At 45.3% G+C, this 21,065-nt stretch overlaps 1 protein-coding gene across 1 annotated transcript in view; it reads right to left on the bottom strand.

The window, feature by feature from the left end:
* ELAPOR2 (endosome-lysosome associated apoptosis and autophagy regulator family member 2) overlaps positions 1–21,065 on the bottom strand; it is a 90,116-nt gene that overhangs the window by 33,151 nt on the left and 35,900 nt on the right. Inside the window, exons 2-5 of the mRNA XM_028747794.2 lie at positions 14,145–14,259; positions 9,216–9,411; positions 7,718–7,865; positions 517–603 (exon numbers count right to left, since the gene is read on the bottom strand). Coding sequence (XP_028603627.2) covers positions 517–603; positions 7,718–7,865; positions 9,216–9,411; positions 14,145–14,259 — 546 coding nt within the window. The remainder of the gene's footprint in view (positions 1–516; positions 604–7,717; positions 7,866–9,215; positions 9,412–14,144; positions 14,260–21,065) is intronic.

Raw genomic sequence — 21,065 nt, 5'->3', positions numbered from 1 at the left:
TGTCACATGGAAGATGGAGGATGGGACAGAAACCAATACAGTGGTACTTTGGTTTAAGAACAGCTTAGTTTATGAACAACTTGGATTAAGAATGCTGCAAACCTGGAAGTAGGTGTTTTGGTTTGTGAACTTTTCGCTTCCTGTTGAACATTTCGCTTCCTGTTGAGTGTGTTCCATTTGTAAATTGAGTCCCCCGCTGCTATAGGAAAGCAGGCCTTGGTTTAAGAACACTTTGGTTTAAGAACGGACTTCCAGCACAGATTAAGTTCGTAAACCAAGGTACCACTGTAGCTTCAAGTTACAAGAAAGGAGTGGAACAGTTTCCCTTGGGAGGTGGTGGGCTCTCCTTCCTTGGAGGTTTTTAAGCAGAGGTTGGGTGGCCATCTGTCATGGATACTTCAGCTGAGATCCCTGCATTGCAGGGGGTTGGACTAGATGACACCTGGGGTCCCTTCCAAGTCTACAATTCTATGATTCTATGATTCTATTCACCAAGCCATGAAACATTATACTCACAGAATGGGAGCCCCATTCGCCATTATCTGTCAGCTTCATCCATTTATCGCTTGTGGAGTCCATCTCTTGGCACTGATCATTCTGAATCTATTGATTTAAAAAATGGGAGCTTTCAGATATTGAGTTAATTTGCTGTCAGCCAATAACAGAAGCAATATTTTTGTAACACTTTGAATGTTTTCAAAAACCCCTCACATGCATCTCAGTAATCCTTGTGCCAGCCAGTAAGGTAAGATAAACAGGTAAAGGACCCCTGGACAGTGAAGTCCAGTCAAAGGCGACTATGGGGTTGCGGTTCTCATCTATGTTTTCAGGCTGAGGGAGCTGGCATTTGTCCACAGACAGCTTTCTACATCAAGTGGCCAGCATGACTAAATCATTTCTGGCACAACGGACAACCATGACAGAAGTCAGAGAACATGGAAATGCCCTTTTACCTTCCCACTACGGCAGTATTTATTTATCTACTTGCACTGGTATGGTTTTAAACTGCTAGGTTGCCAGGAGCTCAAACAGAGCAATGGGAGCTCACCCATCGTGTGGATTCAAACTGCTGACCTTCTGATCAGCAAGCCCAAGAGGCTCAGTGGTTTAGACCACAGCACGACCTGCAACCCTTTTTACCTTTGCCACCCAGTAAACCCAAACTGTTAAGTCATTATTATTCCAGAGTGGGGTGGGAGGAGTGTGAGTGGAGACAACACAGCCTTTCCTAAGGTTACTGAGTGAGCTCATGGCTCACATGATATGCTATCCCCTTGGAATAGGACAATTCCTCATTCACACAAGTAGGCACCTAGATCATGGGAAGAGTCTCCATAGCAGAGAAGGCTCTCTGCTTCAGACCTTGAGCCTCAAATTTGGGGGGCTGTAAAGAATGAAAAAGGTGATGAACCTTAAGGGGGCAGGGCTGGCCAGCATAATCCTGCTTCCTCTCCCACACTTATTTACATGTAAGGAGTTGAATACTTGACCAGGACTTCACTTACATCCTGCTCTGCAGCAGCACCCAAAAGCCAGCTGGATTCCTCTAGTCCTGGCAAGGCAACCTGTGCCCCCCCCCCCATTCATTGGACACCAGTATGGCCACGGCTTAGAGCTGATGGGAGGTGCAGCCCAACAAGGTCTGGAGGCTCACAGGTTGCCGATCATGGCTGTAGGCCTTGATTCGCTTTACACATGCATGTCGTGCTAAACAGTTGATCAACAGCAGCTTCAAGGCTAGGAAAGCATTGTACAATGCAGTATCTAACTGAATTTGTGAAATTCACTGCCACAAAATGCGGTGGTGGCCACGATCTGATTGAGTTAGCATTGGGTTTGCTGGGGGGAGGGGAGGAATAGATTCATGAGTGGCAGATCTTGGGGTCTCAAATTTCAGTGGCACCCTGTGTGACACCAAAATTCAGCACCCTGATGCCTCTCACACTCCTTTCTAAATCATAGCTGCAGCATCTCCAGCAAACCCCCCCCCCCCCGGCTCCATGTCCCATGCAACTGAACTGGTTGGCTCCCCCAAATCTGCCTGGAGGCCCAGAGAGGACTGCAGGCATCTCCTTAACGTGCAAATCATGTGCTTAATGCGCTGAAAGGGGACTGGGGTGGAATGGGGAAGAATGAGGCAGGGCAGGGGCAGAACCCCTGCAAAAGCGGGGATTCCCCCCTATTACCTGTGGCAAAAAAGGAGGAAGCCTCTATGTTTATAGCGGCCTGTCTCTAAATCAGAAGGCAGAAGGATCTCAGAGATCAGTGCTGGGACAGACCTCAGGCACCTGCCACCAGCACGGGCAGGGAGCAACCGTGGGCTGAATGGGCCAGAGACAAAATGCTGGCTTGGGCGGATCATTGGCCTGATCCAGCAAATGAATCCAAACTTTCCAAATATGTTTTCAAACACAGTTGCAATGGATACTTGGAAACTGAAAAGATGCTGATTTGGTCTGAATTGATGCATCCCTCTCTCCCACAGCCTGGCAGGCAGAGATGGCTTTGCTGATTCCTGAGTATCTTCTGTGGCCGCGCATGAGGGGGAGGCTCCCCTGCAGGGCACTTTTACTTTACTTGCTAGCAAATAACTGTTCAGGAGAATAGCAAAATTGTTCAATAGCAGTGCAGGCAAAATGACTGGCTATTCTGTAACAGCAGGAATTTAAGAAAAGTGATAATAACATGCTATTTCATCTAGAGCAGTGATGTTGGGAGGCCTCTGTGGGGTTGGGGGGGGGAGCCTAAGCTTCATATTTCAAGCATCTTTGTGGTAACTACACTCGAGTAAAAAGAAAGAGGGGAGAGAGAGGTGCTTAATCAGAAACCCTAATGCTCAGAAGAATACTGTAAACCTGTGACAAAGTGAGACAGAGCATCTTCTAAGCTGACAGGGGCAAAATCCACAGGAAAGTTCCTCTATGTGAGCCATACTGACATAATTATTTTTTTAAAAACAACAACCATGTCTTACAGAAAAATTGGACCTTGCTTTATGGAGTAACTAACTACAAGGAAATAAAAGAGCTTTTAAAGGTGATTATAGACATAATGGTGTCTAAAAATAATATTCTGCCTTGTGAAACGAGCTGCAAGACGGCCTCATTTTTCATTCCACAGGCAGTTCCATTTCAAACCAATGGATTCAGGTTACAGGAAAGGAGATTCCGACTGAACATCAGGAAGAACTTTCAGACAGGAAGAGCCGTTCAAGAGTGGAGCAGATTCCCACCAGAGGCGGTGGACTCCCCTTCCCTGGAGGTTTCTAAGCAGAGCTTGGACGGCCATCGGCCAGGGATTCTTTAGCCGAGATTCCTGCATTGGACTAGGTGGCCCTTGGGGTCCCTTCCAACTCTGCAATTCTATGATTCGGATTCTGTTTTGCTGCAGTTCGTCTTCCATGAAAAATTGTTCATCCCGCTGTCCACTGTGGTGAAATTAAGTAACTTATCCATTCACGTAACTCAATGTAACTAGATTAGTTGAAATGTATCAGAAACACAAATTTTAAAAAATGTAACTAGATTACTGCACTGCGCTATATGTGGAGCTGCGTTTGAAGATGGTTCAAAACTTCGGCTGGTGCAGGATTCAGTGGCCAGGTTGCTCACCAGAGTATATAGAGCATCAATTCTGGCCCGACAGCAGAGACTGCAGCACCTCAAGGACTGCCTCTCCCCGTATGAACCAATCCAGATCATCACCGGAGGTCCTTCTTCATGTGCCTCGTCTGCATGAGGTCCGCAGGGTGGCAACCTGAGAACGGGTCTTCCCATTTGTGGGGTGCTCTCCCCAGGGAGGCTTGTCTGGCACCTTTGCTATACACCTTTAGGTGCCAGGCAAAAGTGTTCCTCTTCTCCCAAGCCTTTGGCCAATTAAACAATCCATGGCCTTTTAAACTGGGTTTGGGGTTTTTTTGTTTGTTACTATGTTGCATATTTTTGTGTTTTTATATTGTAAATGGTGGGGGGGTACTAGAAATATAAAATAAAATAATAAAATAAAAATGTACATATATTGTTGTTACATTATTCCATCCCATTATTTTCAGTGCAAAGGAAACGGAATGCAAATATGGGGAAATGTAAACAATGACTACTCATTTGTGGCCCGAAAGCAAGAACAACAGCAAATACAGATTCCATTCACTGGACTGATTTCCTTTCTGGACATGGGAGAAATAAGCAAGCATCAGCCATTTTTGCTCCTGCTCCCATTTTCATTGGAATTCTCTGACACCCCAAAGCGAGTCTCAGGTTTGAGGAAGGGGAGGTTTGGGCAAGTTCAGACACCCAGCCTGCGCATCTGCCTAAGTATGGAGCTAGATGTCTGTCTGTCTGTCTGTCTGTCTGTCTGTCTGTCTGTCTGTCTGTCTGTGTTTCCCCTCAGTGGCTCCTGGTCTAACTGCTACACTAGAGCTGCTCTTGCTTAATGAGACTTAAAGACGGCACCCCCAGAGTGCAGAAAAGCTATCAAGGATGCTTTGATCAACATCCGTCATTGGCTGGAAGTGATTCTTGGGCCTCGTACTCAGGCAGTCGATGCTTTTGCTTTCCTGTGAGAAAGAAAGAAATCAATTGCTGCCCAGCCAAGCGGCTGCTACAAGTGTGTATCTGGAAGCAAATTAATGTAACTGCAGCAGAATCACTTGTGGCTTCCTTTTTCAGAACCTTAACAAGCCGGTATGGTTAAAAATATAGACAGTACCTCAAAAGACATCTCCCGTGAGCACGTACCGTCTTATTAGCGAAGGGCAATGGATGGTATTGAACCAACAGAAGGAAGGTGCCTTGGGCGGCATGCTTGTTCTGCCCATGTTTCCATGCCTGCCGCATAGAAGGAGCTGGCACATGGAGCTTCCTGCCCACAGTGCCGCATCTCATTGTCTCCAAACAGTCTGCAAATGTTAATTAGGGCCAAACGCCCTTTGTGGCAGCAGGAGAAACAGGAGTGATTCATCCCTCACACAAAGCGGGGGGAGGGGGGGAGATGAGCAAGAGGAACATTTTCCATCCTCCACTTCTTTAGTCTTCCTCTACTTTCATCCAGCCACCTGCACAGCATTGTTTGAATGCACAAGGCGGCAACATGAATTAGGAGCTCCCCTCACTCCCCTGGCATTTGTGATGCCCATTAGACAGCAGGCTGGCAAAGGGCATCAACACCTGACAACCAGAGAACCCGCCACAGCCCAATGCGGATGGCTGCCCTGGTCCCCCCCATTTTTTTCTGTACCAGCACTCATGGCAGTGCCAGACAGCCGGAGTTAGCCACCCCTTTCATTTTCCACAGAACCCCTGATCCAGCATCGCTTTAGGGAATTAAAATAATGGCTAGACCCAGGTCAGGCTTCTGAGTTCATATAGAAAGAGGTCACTTGGCCCAGTGGCTGGAACTGGCTGTGAGCTTGCATAATGTGCAAGTCAGGGATGCCAGCTTTTGATTTCAAAAATCATGGGGCCTGGGCAGTGCTAGGGACAGAGCTGTGGGGGCATAAAGAGGCTGGACTTTTAGAACATTGGTGAGAGCAGACATTTTTTGCTCCTGTGACTTCTGCCGGCAGATCCTAATGCCAAGTGAAGGAGTTGTGCAGGAAGGTAAGTGGGCGGGAGAGCAATGCCCGCAGCTGCCAAGCTGTCACATTGCGTTGGCACCACCCACCTCGCCTCCCTCGGCTCAGCAAATCCTGCGGTGGGGGAATTAGAGAGACAGCACACCCAGGCACCTGCCAGTCGCACATTCAACAATATGGGGAGAAATGCAGGTGAGCAACATGGTCTGTCCTGCATTTCACGGTTCATATGCAGTGCAATTTGTGTAAAGATGCATTGGCTGACTTTAACTTAGGAAACACCCAAGGTTCACTCAAACAATTCTGGGAACCCAGCCAAAATTCTGTCTTTCATACAAGATGCTCTGGAAACTGCAAAAAAGAAGAAGAAAAAGTCCCCAGCTACATCACATTTTTGTTTCAAGTCAGGTGCCAGCCCTCCTTTTGAACCAAAGCTGAAGGCAAGGCCACCCAACACATCTGCCTGCCAGACTCACCAGAAGCCAGACTTTCTCTTCCTGCCAGGGACTGTGAAGACAGAGAGGCTGTCAGGGAGCTCACAGGTGGGCTTCATTTTGCTGAGGGAGTTACAAGGTGGGCCTCTTGTGTTAGAAAGGGGCTAGTCCCTGCCAGCCTAACTGAGGCAATGGCAAAATCACGCCTTAAGAAAGGCCAGCTGGACCCAGAAAATCTAAAAAATTCTTGGGCAAAGTTCTGGAGTGGGTGGTTCCTGGGCTGCTCCAGGCTCTCTTTCCAGTCATGTAAATAAAATGACAGAGTGCCTTAGCTACAACCCAATTAATCCAAAGTATTACAGTCTCTACATTTTAGAGCGTTATCGGCTGAGTTTGGCCTGTACATATCTTTACCATGCCAACATGTAGATTTGTTGGCATGGGGAGTCCCTGAACTCACTCATACTGGAAGGTTTGTAAACTAGCCATTGGCTGCTCTATAGGATAAAAGGCTGTGGAGTTTCTGGTTCTTGGCATGAAACACCTCCACCTGCATCAACAGGTGTCGATAAGGGCCCTCTGGAAAAACTATAGATCCAGCCAGTCATGAACAGTATGAATCCGCACACGGAGGTTAGACACATGGCCACTGGGATCAACACAATCAGCGGCCTTTGGGCAAGCTGCCACCAGGTGCAACAAACCCATATAGAGGATACACTTCCTACATCCAGAATCTCCACGCATTCCAAGCTGGATCATGAGTTTGCCAGCAGCTTTGGGAAGGAAGGATATTCAGCAAGCGTTTGAGACAGGCCATAGGCTTTGATGTGCTTGAGACAAGATGACCAAAAAGCACTTAAATCATTTGGCTAAACTAGACTTCTCAGCATCTAGACACCATATAAACACTTCCTCTGTGAATCTGGGAAGGACTCAAGTTGGCAGAAGCATAGTGTCCAGTCAAGGGAAGTAATAGTCCCACTCTATTCCATGTGCAGACGAGGGCAACCAAGGTGAACATGGGTTTGGAAACCAAACCTTATGAGGAAGAGGGAGTTGGGGAAGTTTAGGAGACTGAGAGGAGATATGATAGCCATCTTCAAATATATCAAGGGACGTCACATGGATGAGGGAATGAGCTTGCTTTCTCCTGCTCTGGAGGGGAGGACCATCCGAACCAACGGATTCAGGTTACAAGAAAGGAGATTCCAACTAAACATCAGGAAGAACTTTTGGACAGTAAGAGCTATTCAACAGTGGAACAGTCTCCCTCAGGAGGTGGCGGGCTCTCCTTCATTGGAGGCCAGAGCCCAGAGTGGCTGGGGCAACCCAGTCAGATGGGTGGGGTAATAATAATAATAATAATAATAATAATAATAATAATAATAATAATAATATCATCTGTCATGGATGCTTCAGTTGAGATTACTGCCTTGAACTAGATGACCCTTGGAGTCCCTTCCAACTCTACGATTCTATGAGTCTATGCAAAGCATATTTTGGGGGCAGCTGTGAATCAGCAGTGGGCTAAATAAAGTCAGTGGTCTGTCTCAGTATAAGGCAGATTCACATTTCGATAAGCCTCACAGAGGCAAAGACACTCGGGATGCCAATAAACTGCCTCAAAAATAAGCTGTGAGAGTTCTTTTCAGAAGACTGCCTCTGCAGTTTAGCCTTAGTGTAGATTTAGTGCACAAATCCCCCTTACAAAAAACTCAAAGAAGATGTTGTTGTCAATATACTGGTATTCAAAGATGACGGAACCCGACTTCTTCAGGTGCACCGTGTAGATCAAGGAGACGGTGCAGTCGTCCCTGTTTGACTCAATGTAATTCCCACGAGGAGTCCATGACGATCTGAGCAAACATGAGCAGAAACAAGAATTGTTTTACAATATGTTGTTGTTTAGTTGTTTAGTCGTGTCCGACTCTTCGTGACCCCATGGACCATAGGCACCATAAATATCCATCTATCAGGCATATTTAACCCATATGCTACTTAATGATCTGCTGCAGTAAAAATCCTGGGAAAATAAAGACAAGAATATAAAAGAGCTTCTTATCCATCACTTCTCTTTGTCTAGAACAGGGGTCTGCAACCTTTAAGACAAAAAGAGCCACTTGGACCCGTTTCCGAAGAAAAAACAACAACTGGGAGCCGCAAAACCATTGCGACATTTAAAACAAATATATCTCCGGAGCCGCGATCTGACAGCGGGCGGGAAGGTGACGTCGGGACGGTGCGTGACTAATGCACGCACTGCCTCCATGCGACGTCACAGCCAGTACAGCGCCCCCCACAGTGGGGAGTGTGGGGGCGCACAATGCACCTCCTCCCCTCACTAGTATCCGCCCCGGAGCCGCGGCAAAGATGTAAAAGAGCCACATGCGGCTCTGGAGCCGCGGGTTGCAGACCCCTGGTCTAGAAAATATTAAATTTTGCAGCTGATTTGTGTTAGCTACAATTCCTATACAGCGATGACAGGGAAACATTCACTGATACATTAGGAGGACAACAGAATGTTATTCAATTGCTTTTCAAGCTTTCTAGAAATAAAAGACATTTTGCAACTAACATTCTATCAGGAGACCATTTCTCCAAGATGCAGTGGGTTCCTTTTGAAAATTTCCCCTTCCCTGTTGATCAGCTTGGCAGTCTTGGACCTACAAAAATAATATTAAATTGCTTCTCACAGCTACTTCTGAGGTCCAAGTGGTGGTGTCAACTCCTTGAAGGAAGACCACTACATACATTTCTGAGCACCGGGCCCTTTGTGCATTGTTACCATTTCAGTCAATGAGTTGAGACCCCGTAAATTGCATGAGAGCCGCTGGTTCTGCAGCATTATTCCAGCTCAGAGTGCTTGGACCTGGTCAGTGCTAGAAGACCATGTAAGCCACTCTGAACTTAGGAAGAGTGGGCAACAGCCGTAGAGTGGTAGAGTGCCTATTTCTCATGCAAAGGGTGCCAGGCTTAGTCCCCAGCATCTCCCAGCCCGAAACCATGTGGAGCTGCTGCCAGTCAAACAATACTGAGCTGGATGGACTAATGGTCTGACTCTGTACAAGGCGGCTTCCAACATTCCTATGAATATAAATATACCAGAGAAGGGAAAATTTAAAATCAGAGGCACCACTGCACCTCAGTTATAACAGTTTCTCCAGGCCTCTGTGTGCCATGCACACACAGCCCCCCAAGGTCCTTACTTGCCACAGCTGTCTGCTTTGCTCTCAGCCGAGCCCATGGCTGTGTCCATGTAAGTGGCTACATTGGTGAATCCTGCAGGCAGCTCGTCCCATTCATCAAATTTGATCCCACTTCCCAAGGAGTAGGTTCCTTCGGCACATTTACTGCACACCTGGTTCTTCATTTCTAGGTATTCCCCAGAAGCACATGAGAAAGCTGAGGAGGAAAACATGCACAGCTGATTAAGGGCACAAGCAATTGGTCCATTGCATCTTCTCAACAAGCATTCAGCAACCCTCAAATGCATAAAATCACAAATTTGATTGGCACCTGTTTCTCAGATCTGGTATCCATTACAGGCAAGTTGTGTTGACCACAGCACCGATCTGAAAACAAATCTCAATCGTAAGAATTTTATTTCTGTAAACCAATACCTTATTCAACATGGACAGCACACAATATTTGGGTCATCTACATAGTACCATTGACACACCTAGCAAATTATTTTCATTGATCTCACAATGAGGACAGCTTAAACAATGATGAAGAATCTACACTTTTTAATAATAAAAATAACAGAATTGAATGTTCACGGCAGTCCACACACCCCATACAGATTAATTTCTTTGTAGAAAATTGTTGCTTCAAATTGTTCCCTTCAGCCCTTAGAATAGTACAGACTATAAAATTTATTAACGCAACTTCTGACAACTTGCAGCAAAGATACTTAGTTTCACCATTCACAAATGTGCACTCACACCTTTTAACCAAAAGGTGCTTTTAATTTTGCAGCTAAATACCAATTCGTTTTTCATGAATGACCAGAATCTGCTAGTCACAAATTACACCATGTCAAAATGCCAGAGATGCCCAGGAGAAGGAGAAGACAAGCTCTGCAGTCAACATGTTCGATTGTCTTTCGAATCTAAAAGCATCCCGCATCCCCGGAGGCTGCCTTGTGCAACGTGTTGGCCAGACATTCTTCCCAATGCCCATCTAATCTCTGAAGAACCTGCTAGCAAGGAACTACAAGAATGCAGTTTACAGGCACATTCCAACCAAACCTGACTTTCAGGTTTGCCGCACATGCAGTAAAGGATGCCTGCCCCATTCTATGCAGCTAGTCATCCTTGATCTGCAGGTGATTGATCCCTGTGACCTATGCGGTTGTGCAGGTCATCCCCTCCATCAGATGAACACTATGTTCACTATGTCCTCAGGGCTCGTCACTGCTACAGGAGCCTTCATTGCTGCTTCATTACAGTCTCTTTATCAAATGGCCAACTATTTCCACGTTTCACAGGAGAATGCTCTTTTCACGTCACAATGCATATGTCCATGAGCAGAAGTAGCTTGGAGGAAGCCAGCTGCTTGCCTGGTTCAATCTGAGGCTGAGCATGGCTAATGGCAAAATGAATCTCTTTTGACATACGGGACAATCTGTGCAACTTGATTTGTGTTTCAGCTGGCAATTTGTCTATCACCAGAGACCTCTTTCCATGCTGGCATGCCCACCGAGGTCCCTCTGAACACTGTAGCTCAGTTGGGGGAGAGGGCTGGCCAGGCCTGTTGAGCCTCCACATAAGGGCCCAACACAATTGTTATTAACTTATTCATTCAATTTATATACCGTCCTTTATCAAAAGATCCCAGGGCAGTGTACAACATTAAGGGCACATTTTAAGGGCACATTTTATGGAGCACAATAATAAAAACATAACAAACAGCATAATCATGAAATAATCACAGTAACAGTCCCCCGCCACCACAGTTTTAACATCACTCAATTTCTGAAACTCTGTGTTGCCAAGTTACAACCAAGCTGCCTTTGGTGGCAGTTTGCCTGTCCTTGTTAATGTTCTCCTTGAGAAAATCCCGAAACCTTCCAAAGAGCTCCAAAGTTCCCCAGAAGAACACGCTTTGAAAATTCCTGCGTTAAAAGCTGTGGCTCTTCTGTTGCCCGTGTGTGTGTGTGTGTGTGTGTGTGTGTGTGTGTGTGTGTGTTTTCTTGCTTCTTTGCTTGCTTGCTTGCTTGCTATCAATCAACCATTTTGCACTTGAGGAACCCAAATCCTGCAACCTGTAGAAATGTCCTGGGCAAGTGTCAATATTTATGCTGCTTCCGCTCATGGGGTAGCGAACACCCCAGACTTCCCCTGACCTTGAATCGTTTGGGATCAGTTCACAAGACATTCCTCATTCAAGCCTATTGCCCCAATTATAAGGGTTAGAAACTTTTAAAATAAATAAATATTCTCAGGATACTTATTTTCCCCATACCAAATTCCATGGGGGGGTGTTGTGGGGTTTTTTGGCATAGCATCATAGAATTTATCTGGTTAAAGTCAATATAGTACCACTGAATGAAGACACCAAGGAATATCATGAAGCAATAAAGAATTAAACTGGGAAAATTAAACTCAAAATGTTCATATGAATACTATAACCTATAATTTCCTTTTCCTGATTCAGCATGCCAGATCTGAATCATTTCTATGGAGCTTCTTAATAGACCCTGAATTCATGCTTATTTCACCCCATTTATTAGAACTGCCTACACTCTTAGCCTCAACTGAATCTTAATTTTAAAAGGGTGCTGCTAAAATAGTCCAGGCTCTAAAACAGCTCACGTTGAAATTAAGACGGAGGTTGTGGACTTGGACTGAGACTCCTAATCTCAGGGTCGTAGTCTTGAGCTCCACATTGGGCAAAATATTCCTGCATTGCAGGGGGTTGGACTAGATGACTCTGGTGGTCCCTACCAACTCTACAACAAAGTCTACGTCCTCAAAAAAAGTTGCTAAGTAAACTTAACAGTCATGGGATTAAAAGTCCTACTGTGCATCTCATGGTAACTGTTTAAAGGTTAGATTACTGCTCAGGTGATGCTTTCCATCAGCTTTGGCTGGTGTGCTTCTGTCTTAGTAGGGACAGCCTAACTTCTGTTGTCTATGTTCTGGTAACCTCTAGGTTAGACTACTGCAACTCATTATACCTGGGGCTGCCTCTGGAGGCAGTTTGGAAACTTTAGCTGGTGCAGAACTTGGCAGCCAGGTTGTTCATCATGGCAAGACGGTTTGAGCATAATACACCAATCTTGGCCCAACTCCACTGGCTGCCAATCAGTTTCCAGGCCCAAATTAAAGTGCTGGTTTTGACCTATAAAGTCGTAAATGGCTGAGGACCGCAATACCTCCAGGACCACCACTCTCCATATAAAATGTCCCAGACTCTGAGGTCCTTCTCTGTGTGCCTCCTCTATATGAGGCCCAGAGGGTGGCAAGACGAGGCCTTTTCTGTGGTGGCTCCCTGTCTGTGGGATCCTCTTCCCAGGGAGGCTTGCCAGGTGCCTTCATTGCATATTTTTAGGTGCCAGGCAAAAATGTTTCTCTATAACCAGGCCTTTGGCTCCTTAAGCAATATGTATTTTAAATGTGTATTGCTTTTTTATGTACCGTACTTTATGTTCTTCATTTTTTTAGTATTTTTATGTTGTGAACTTATGAACTTAAGGGATTTATGAACAAACAACAGTCAAACTGGCACAGACTGGAGAGAGACTGAACTGCCGTGTGATCCTGGTGCCAGGAAGTCAAAGGAGCAACAAGAACCCAACACTGACATCTCCTACTATCTGGTTCTCCAATATTTCAATACCTTTTCTCATCCCTGCGTTGCAATACACCTGTGGCAAGAGAAAGCCCAGTCCTTTCTTTGGCTGGTCCACCCCCCTCCTTCAAAGGAGAGCTTAGCTCCTCCCCCAGGAATCCAGGGCTCTTGCCCCTATTCCGCCCACCGGCTCCCCATCTCTTGTACATCCTGGGCTATTGTGGTCATTATCCTCTCAAGATAAAACAGCCATCAGGCTCAGCAGCACTCAGCGTGTCCCAGAAATGTACTTAAAAAACCCCACCAAGGTCAGACGCAAACAAGAGCAGAAAACCCTTTGTTGTTAAGCTGGTTGCTGGCGCATTCGAGACCTGACAGAAAGGGGATGCGTTTGCTTAGTCACAGAGCCAGCTGAGCTTGGGAGCTGCAGCAGCCGGACTGTTAACCATTCAGAGCAAGATCAGCTCTGGCTTTAGCTCTAGTCCTACGCAGCAAATACCTGAATGTGAGCACTGCCAGGTCTTCTGAAATAAATATTCACCCCATGAGGTGGTTTTGAACAGAGGAGCATCTGGATGAGGTGGACGTTTCCCACTCAAAATGCACCTTCCCCCCATGGGGGGGGGAAAGTCCAGATACATCTGTCTGAGGAGCAGCAGTTGATGGCAGCGGGGTGGGGGTGGCATTCACCTGACCTTGGGGGGGGGGGGGGACCGACATGGTGCAAACACTGTCAGCAACACCAGATGGGCTCTGCCAGTGCATCTGCCCCATGCCCAGCTCCCGGCCACCTCACGCCAACCTCTCTCACTCTTTCAATCTTAGCCATGCTCATTTATTTTAAAATGTGCAACCCACCTTTTAACCAATGCTTCAAGGCTGGCAAAATAAAACAGCATCGTTCTGGCAAATATTAGCTTTATACTTGCATTAACAAACTAATTTTAAAAATTAAGTTTTTAATCTTGTGCGAGAAAACACCTGCGGACTAGGGTTCATTTAATTATAAACATGTAGAGGAGGCTGTCACTGTCAGAGAATAAAATTTTAGAGAAAGGGGCTGGTTTTAAGAATAGCAAAAACCTAAGAATAACCCACAGAGTAAGTATATTCAAAGAGTAAGAAGCAGCAAACCCCTCTAGATATCAAATGTATCTACAGAATATCCCTACGTGTTTTTCCTTAGAAGGGAGGCCCACTAAGCTCAGTGAGGTTTGCTCCCAAATAAATGGGCATTTGATCACATCCTAAGTCGTGCTTGATTATGTAAGCAACAAAAAACAAACCTAGAAATGGCAAGCTTTACATGAGATTTGTAACAAGAAAGCATCAATACATACTGCATTCCTTCCCTTTGACAGGATCAGGTAAACCAGAACATTCCACGTTTGGGACTGCAACTCTCCATCTGGACCCACTGCTATCACACTCCGTGTATTCAAAGTGGTACTCTGTCTGCAAGCAATAATAATGCTTCAGTTATGATATATTTACATTTCTATTTAATCCCAATGCATCAGTAGAACATCAAAGGGGAGGGAACACATTAATATACGAAATATTGAACTGCCAGTGTCTGGGCGGACATGGATGTGACAAAATGCACAAGGGTCACAAAGTATCAGGACTTAAATGAAAATGCATAGAAAATGAGACTTGGGCCCAAATTTCCTCTAACTGGCAACAAATGTGTCAACTCTGAGAGTATGGGCTTCGCCTTCTGGAAATGAGGCTGCCAACATCCAGCCAGAGGAAGGGGCAGGGCTTGTGAGACAAAATGCTCATGGGCAGGAATGCCATTCAAAGGACTGAGCACAAATACTCAAAGTGGCTCATAAATGTGAGCTGTGATTCCTGCAGTGCAGGGCTGTGACTACATGACTCTTCCAACTCTGCAATTCTATGAGTCTATGATTCTCTTTCAAGAGAAGTGGCCATAATGATGCTGATGAACAAAATCCATATCTATCAGGGACACCATTTCTTAGGAGAGCAATGGGGGACATTTGCCCCGAATGTCACATGTGAAAGGAAAACATCAGCACTGATCACCATTGATCGATAGGCATTGCCATATTGTTGTTGACTGGCCTATTATTATTTTTATTTCATTTATAAATCACTTCCAATGAGGCATCCCAAAGCTATCTACAATGGAATAAACACACACGGTTGCTCACCTCCCCAGTCTCTGAGAGGTGAGAGAGGGGCTCGCAGCATTCACACCCCAAGAGGGTCTTGCTTCTCAGAGCCACATCCTGAGATTCCAGCAAAAACCAGGCATGGCTCTGCCGTCCTGCTTTCCCTGCCTGCAGCCTTGCTTCCAGCTTCCAGCTCATGCAACTCAACTCTTTGTCTTTCTCACTACCAGAAAGTGAAGGGAGGCAGCCCCACCAATTTGTTCTCTGGCACCAAGCCACTTCCTTTGTTACCTTAATGACCCGTTACCTCAGCAGGAAGCTAGCCTGACTGCTCCAGGAATCTGAATCCTTGCTGGATCCAGGAACTAGAAGGGTCTCACCATACAGCCTACTCCACTGAGCTGTGGAATGGACTTCTGGATTAGGGGTGGGGATGAATTTGATTAGGTCCTGCTTTAAATGCTAGCAAATTTCCACCTTCCAAAACATTATGGCAACCCTATAGACATTTCCACTTATCCAAACTTTTGCAATGCAGTTCTCCAACCAAATGATCTTTACAAAAGTGCAAATATTAGGAGAAAGTGGGCATAACAAATGAAAATAACATGCAAAAATACATTATATGTTGAGAAATTTCCTGTAAAAATGTGTCCATTAGTCAAAACTGCCCACGAAAATGTGTTTATTAGGAGAAATTTGCACTAAATGCTAAATAATTCTCACTAGGATTTTAATTTTTTTAATAAATTAAAAATAAAATTGCTACATAAATTTGGAGAACTGAATTCAAAATTAGAGAAATGAAAAACCGAAAGAACTGAAATTGACGTATTCTTCCAGCCCTGCTCCTGACAGGACGGAATCTGCAAGATGGCTCCCCTGCAGAACAGTGATTGGCTGAGGATGTAAGGAAAGAGGCGACTGGTAGGGATCCTGGTCCCAAGCTATAGAGGGCTTTGTACACCAATGGCAGCCCTTGAAGCTCACCCAGCACCTGGTGCGCAGCCAGCGCAATTCTTTCTGCAGCAGCACAATGTGCCTGACTTCGTACAAGCCTCACGGGGAATTTAAATAAAAAAACCAAAAACCTCCACTATAGTGATAATGTCCTTTTGCATTAAATTCACTAAATAAACACCCCTTAGAAACACAAAGTGCAGTTGGTAGCTAACACATCACAGGTTAGATGTAACAAAAAGGGAATCTGAAAGCTCACAAACAAAAATAGCGAGTTGTCCTCTCCGCCTTGTTTCTAGCTTTGCTGGGAAGAGCCCCTTCTTAGACACCCCAGAGGGATGTGATCATCTCAGTTGATGAAACAATATGAAATGCCATGTAAAATGAATCCAATAAGCTTATTGAACAGAGTTTCCATTGCAGAGAGAGAGAAATATCGACACATTGTTTCTTATGATAAACATGGATGCTTCCAGAAGGGTTTACAATGCCTATTTAGTGGGGGGGGGGGGGTCCTTCTCCAACCGAGGAAGAAAATGACATTGATTCATGATGTGAGAGTTGGAGTTGGAGAATAGAAGGGAAGATGCCTACAGTAAAGGGACCAGCAGGCAAAGCAGTGCTTCCCTCCTTTCCCCCTTCAGTAGCAAGGCAGAAGGCAAATCTAGGTTGCAACCTGCCGGCCTTTCCTCTCAGCTATGGTGAGTCTGAGGTGTAATGCTAGGAGCTGAAGGGGTCTTTTTCTAGTGAAAACCAAACTAAGAGTTAACCTGCATAATTTTCTTAATGGAAGGCTGACATTTTTCCAAGTATTCCAGGAAGCATACCAAAATCAATTTGTAAGATTCAGCTGAAAAGGTTAACAGTAACACAGAGAGCAAGGCCAAAAATAGATAGATGTTCATTTCCAGATAGCTTCCACGATGCACTGCCTTGTACTCTTCTGACAGTGAAAAGGTATCTGTGTCGTCCAACAATGTTGTAAGAATTTCTCAAGCACACAACGTAAGAGGATCTTCCTTCACCTAAGGAAGGCCAGATACAACTGCAGCAACTGTACTAATCTTGACATTATAAGACCACCTAAGGATGAAGGGGGGCACAGTGGCATAGGGTGGGTTGTCAGCACCCGGGGCAAGGCAAGTAATTTGCGCCCCCCTAACCCGTGGATTTGCGCCCCCTAACCCTAACCCCCAGATGTTGCGCCCGGTGCGGCCAGCCCCCCCTGCACCCCCACGCTACGCCACTGGGGGGGCATCACCCCTTTTGCTGCTCTGGTGCCCTGCTTGACTGCACTGAGCACACTCCTTCTGCGCCATAAATGGTGATAATCTGCTCCATCCCCCTCTGACAACCACTTGGCTCAGCAGGACAGTTTTATAAATGTTCTCCTTCCAATCGTTGCAATTTGTGTTTCTTCAACAATAGCAACGATTGGAAGGAGAACATTTTATGCTTCTGTACTGACTTGGGGGGGGGGGACGACCCTGGCTACACATTATGCAACACTGACCAGCGGGGACAAAATGCAAGCATAGCTGTGGTACTGATGCATATTCCACTGAAAGGAATATGAGGATGGAAGATTTTGCCCCACTGGTCATGCATAACGGACGAGGCTAACATTGGATCAGGATGACCTTCTTACTGCTGAGTGCTGGAAGGCCAAGGGCCACAGGCACAAATTGCCTCTTGCATCCCCCCCCCCCCCCAATATCAGAGTGACAGCAATGGGAGCCACATCATCTCAGCCACATCATCATCACACAGTAAAGTCTGACTTGCTCCAAAGCACCATGACATCATCATGCTCACTTCACAACCCACAATGCACCGTGCAGTAAGGGCACCCCTTTGGTGCTAAAGCTGCACAGGAGGAGGGGAAACAATACCGGTGAAGTGACATGGGGAAATACTGGAAGAGTGGAAAGCCGAGAAGTTTTGCACCACCCACAGCAGACAAACGTTTTTGCATCAAAAATCAAGCCTTCTGGAAATTCAGCACAGCACAATCTGCTCTGGCAGTTGAAGATCAGCAGAGATTAGCTAAGCGAGATAAACAGATACTGAGATCCACCTGCTAGCTGTGCCTCCTTCCCTAGCCGTATTGGTGTCAGGGCAAATTCCTCCACTTTTCCTTGCCTGTGAAGAGGCACCTTTCAGGAGCTCTCAACAATTAGAGCTTGTGTATGTGTTGTGTGGCGAGTGGAACATGCAGCCAGGCTCAGATAACTGATACCATCACTGATACACCAGGAATTGCACAAGAATGTACCGGTAATTCCACACACCACTGTCAGGGAATAAGCCTCCTCCAGCTTCCTGGACTCTGCTCAGTAACGATGCAAGCATCATCTTGGTTCTGATTCCTGCTATCAACATTCCTGTTGAGCTTCTAATAGTGTGTTTTTAAACAACTTCCGAGCATTCTGGAGAGGTCTGACCCTGTTGCCTTTGCCTTTCAGCAACTTCCTTTTTACACAGGGCTGGTCCATCCATGAGGCATGGAGAAGGGACTGCCTCAGGCAGCAGGATACACTGGGGCAGCAGATGTTGATGTCAATCTTCCTTTTCCGCTTGTTCCTAATGTAGATCTTCTTCACCCCTTTTTCCCTGGGGGCCCCCCACAATTTTGGGGTCTGCCTCAGGTGCCAAAATGTATTGGGCTGGCCCTGTTTTTCCCAATCCTTTTGGGGGACTTCTCTCTTTTGAAGTGAAATATGTCAAATGTGTCAGATTTTTTTGGCAAGTGGCCATTTACACCATTTTACATCCATTTACACCATTTTACATCACAGGGTGGCGCTGTGGGTTAAACCACAGAGCCTAGGGCTTGCTGATGAGAAGGTCGGTGGTTCAAATCCCTGCGACGGGTTGAGCTCCCATTGCTCTGTCCCTGCTCCTGCCAACCTAGCAGTTCGAAAGCATGTCAAAGTGCAAGTAGATAAATAGGTACCGCTCTGGCGGGAAGGTAAACGGTGTTTCTGTGCGCTGCTCTGGTTCACCAGAAGTGGCTTAGTCATGCTGGCCACATGATCTGGAAGCTGTACGCCGGCTCCCTCGGCCAGTAAAGCAAGATGAGCGCCGCAACCCGAGTCGTCCGTGACTGGACCTAATGGTCAGGGGTACCTTTACCTTTTTACCTTTACCTTAAGGCTGGGTTGCTTCTTGGCCCTGCTAGAGGAGGGCTAGGGAAGCCTCTTTCCATCCAAAGTCCACATTCACTCAGGGGCAGGCTTCAAGGAACTAGAGGCAAAAACTAGAAATGTCTGCACATGCGATACTTTAGTATAGAACTCAGCTCACAATGCCACACAAAGATTTCTCTACACTCATTTCTCCACCTTCCAACCTGGCAAGCCAGAGACGTCAAGGACACATGGAAAGAGGGCTGCCAAGAGACGTGGCCTGAGCAAATGGGAGTGTGGATATGGGCTCTCCATGGACTGGAGAGAGAAGATGGAGGGCCACATTTGGCCCCTGAGCCTGAAGTCCCCCCCCCCTTGCACTATAGAGTGTGATGGACTCTCAGGAAATAGCTTTTCTACAAGATAGATAAGTACTATTGTTCAAGTGCAAACACTAAGAACAACATAATGGCTCTCATCTTGCCTATCTTGTAATCACTGTAGAACAAATGGTTGAAAGCAGGTAATTTTCCTCCTTCCCTCTGAAGAGAGGACACTTCACTTCTCATCTTGCAGATAAGACATTTTCCCCTTAACCTGATTAACTGCTTAACAGCATACAGTGCTATTAAAAGATCTCCTCGGCTAAAAGGGGCTTCCATAATCTTTAGAGACACGGGTGTGATCTATATTTACATGTGAACAGGAATTAAACGTACAAAAAAAAAAACACTACACTAAAGCTTCTTTAAGAAAAGAACAAAAGGAGGATTATGAGATGGGGGGAGGGATATAACCCGGTCAAATGCTCTAGTGATCTTTTCTAACTAATTAGGCTGGAGGCAGAGAGGAAACACTCTCTCCTCCTTTATTCTGACAGAGATGTTGAGACCATCGCTGGAGTTTTTTTAAAATGCAAATAACCCAATAAGTTGGTCAGTTTATTACTATATGTGATGACAGCAACAAGAGCAAAAAGTGGAAAGACAAAGAAATACCAACCAAGGAAGACTGGCAAACAAATTGACAGAAGTTTAACAATGAAAATTAAAGATCAGGAGGAGTCAGTGTCTAGGGAGGAGTGGAAAGCTTATGTAGAATATTTGAAGGAATATAGTAACCAGATTAATATGCAAGTAGGATTTGAACTGTAAACAGCAGTGAAAAATAATTTAGATACTGTTAGGATACTCTGCTGAACATGATAATATATTATGAGGTGTCTTGTCTTGTCTGGTTAAAGGAATGGTTGTCTTTAAGGAATCCATATATTTTAGACCTAGAAGGTCACGAAAACAGTTTTGGTTGGCACGCATATGGCACGTGGTATGGGAAGACAAAAGTACACAGATGCTTTTTGAAGCGTATAATTAGGAAAAACCTATATAGAATATGAGATAAATATAAACAGCTTTTGGAAAACAAACACCACTTTGGCTCTCACCATTAGAAGCCATAGAGGTGAAACAGAAAAATATGACTGAGAATTGGGTGACCTATAGAGATTTACTAAAGGAGGAGGGTAGTGAAATTAAATTAAAAGAGTTTGAAGAGTTACAAGGAAGGTTAACAACTTGGTTACAGTATCAACATCTGAATGAAGTGTTTAAAATAAAGAAAATCTTCCAATTAAAGAGAAACCTGCTAGAATGGCCCTCGATGGCCCTTGTGGTCTATTCCAACTCTATGATTCTATGACTTTGGAGAATCAGACATGTTGAATGCAATGGATATTGGTCATAATATTGCAATAGAGGCATGGGAGCAATCATGGAATAATGATATAAAGTTTATAGCCTGTTATAATTTGAGGGGAAATTATGTGAAAATGATGTATAGATGGTACTTAACACCTAATAGGCTAGCAAAAATGTACAAAACTGAATTGAGTACTTGTTGGAAATGTTAAGAAAAAGAAGGTACCTTTTTCCATATGTGGTGGACTTGCAATAAGGCAAAAGTCTACCGGGAAATGATAGATAATGAATTTTTTAAATGTTTAAGTTAACCTTTATTAAGAAAACAGAGGCTT

The sequence above is a fragment of the Podarcis muralis genome, chromosome 10, assembly GCF_964188315.1.
Source record: "Podarcis muralis chromosome 10, rPodMur119.hap1.1, whole genome shotgun sequence".
In the NCBI taxonomy this organism is placed as follows: Eukaryota; Metazoa; Chordata; class Lepidosauria; order Squamata; family Lacertidae; genus Podarcis; species Podarcis muralis.
Note: the sequence above shows the minus strand (reverse complement) of the source record. Positions and strands in the feature narration are given on the sequence as shown.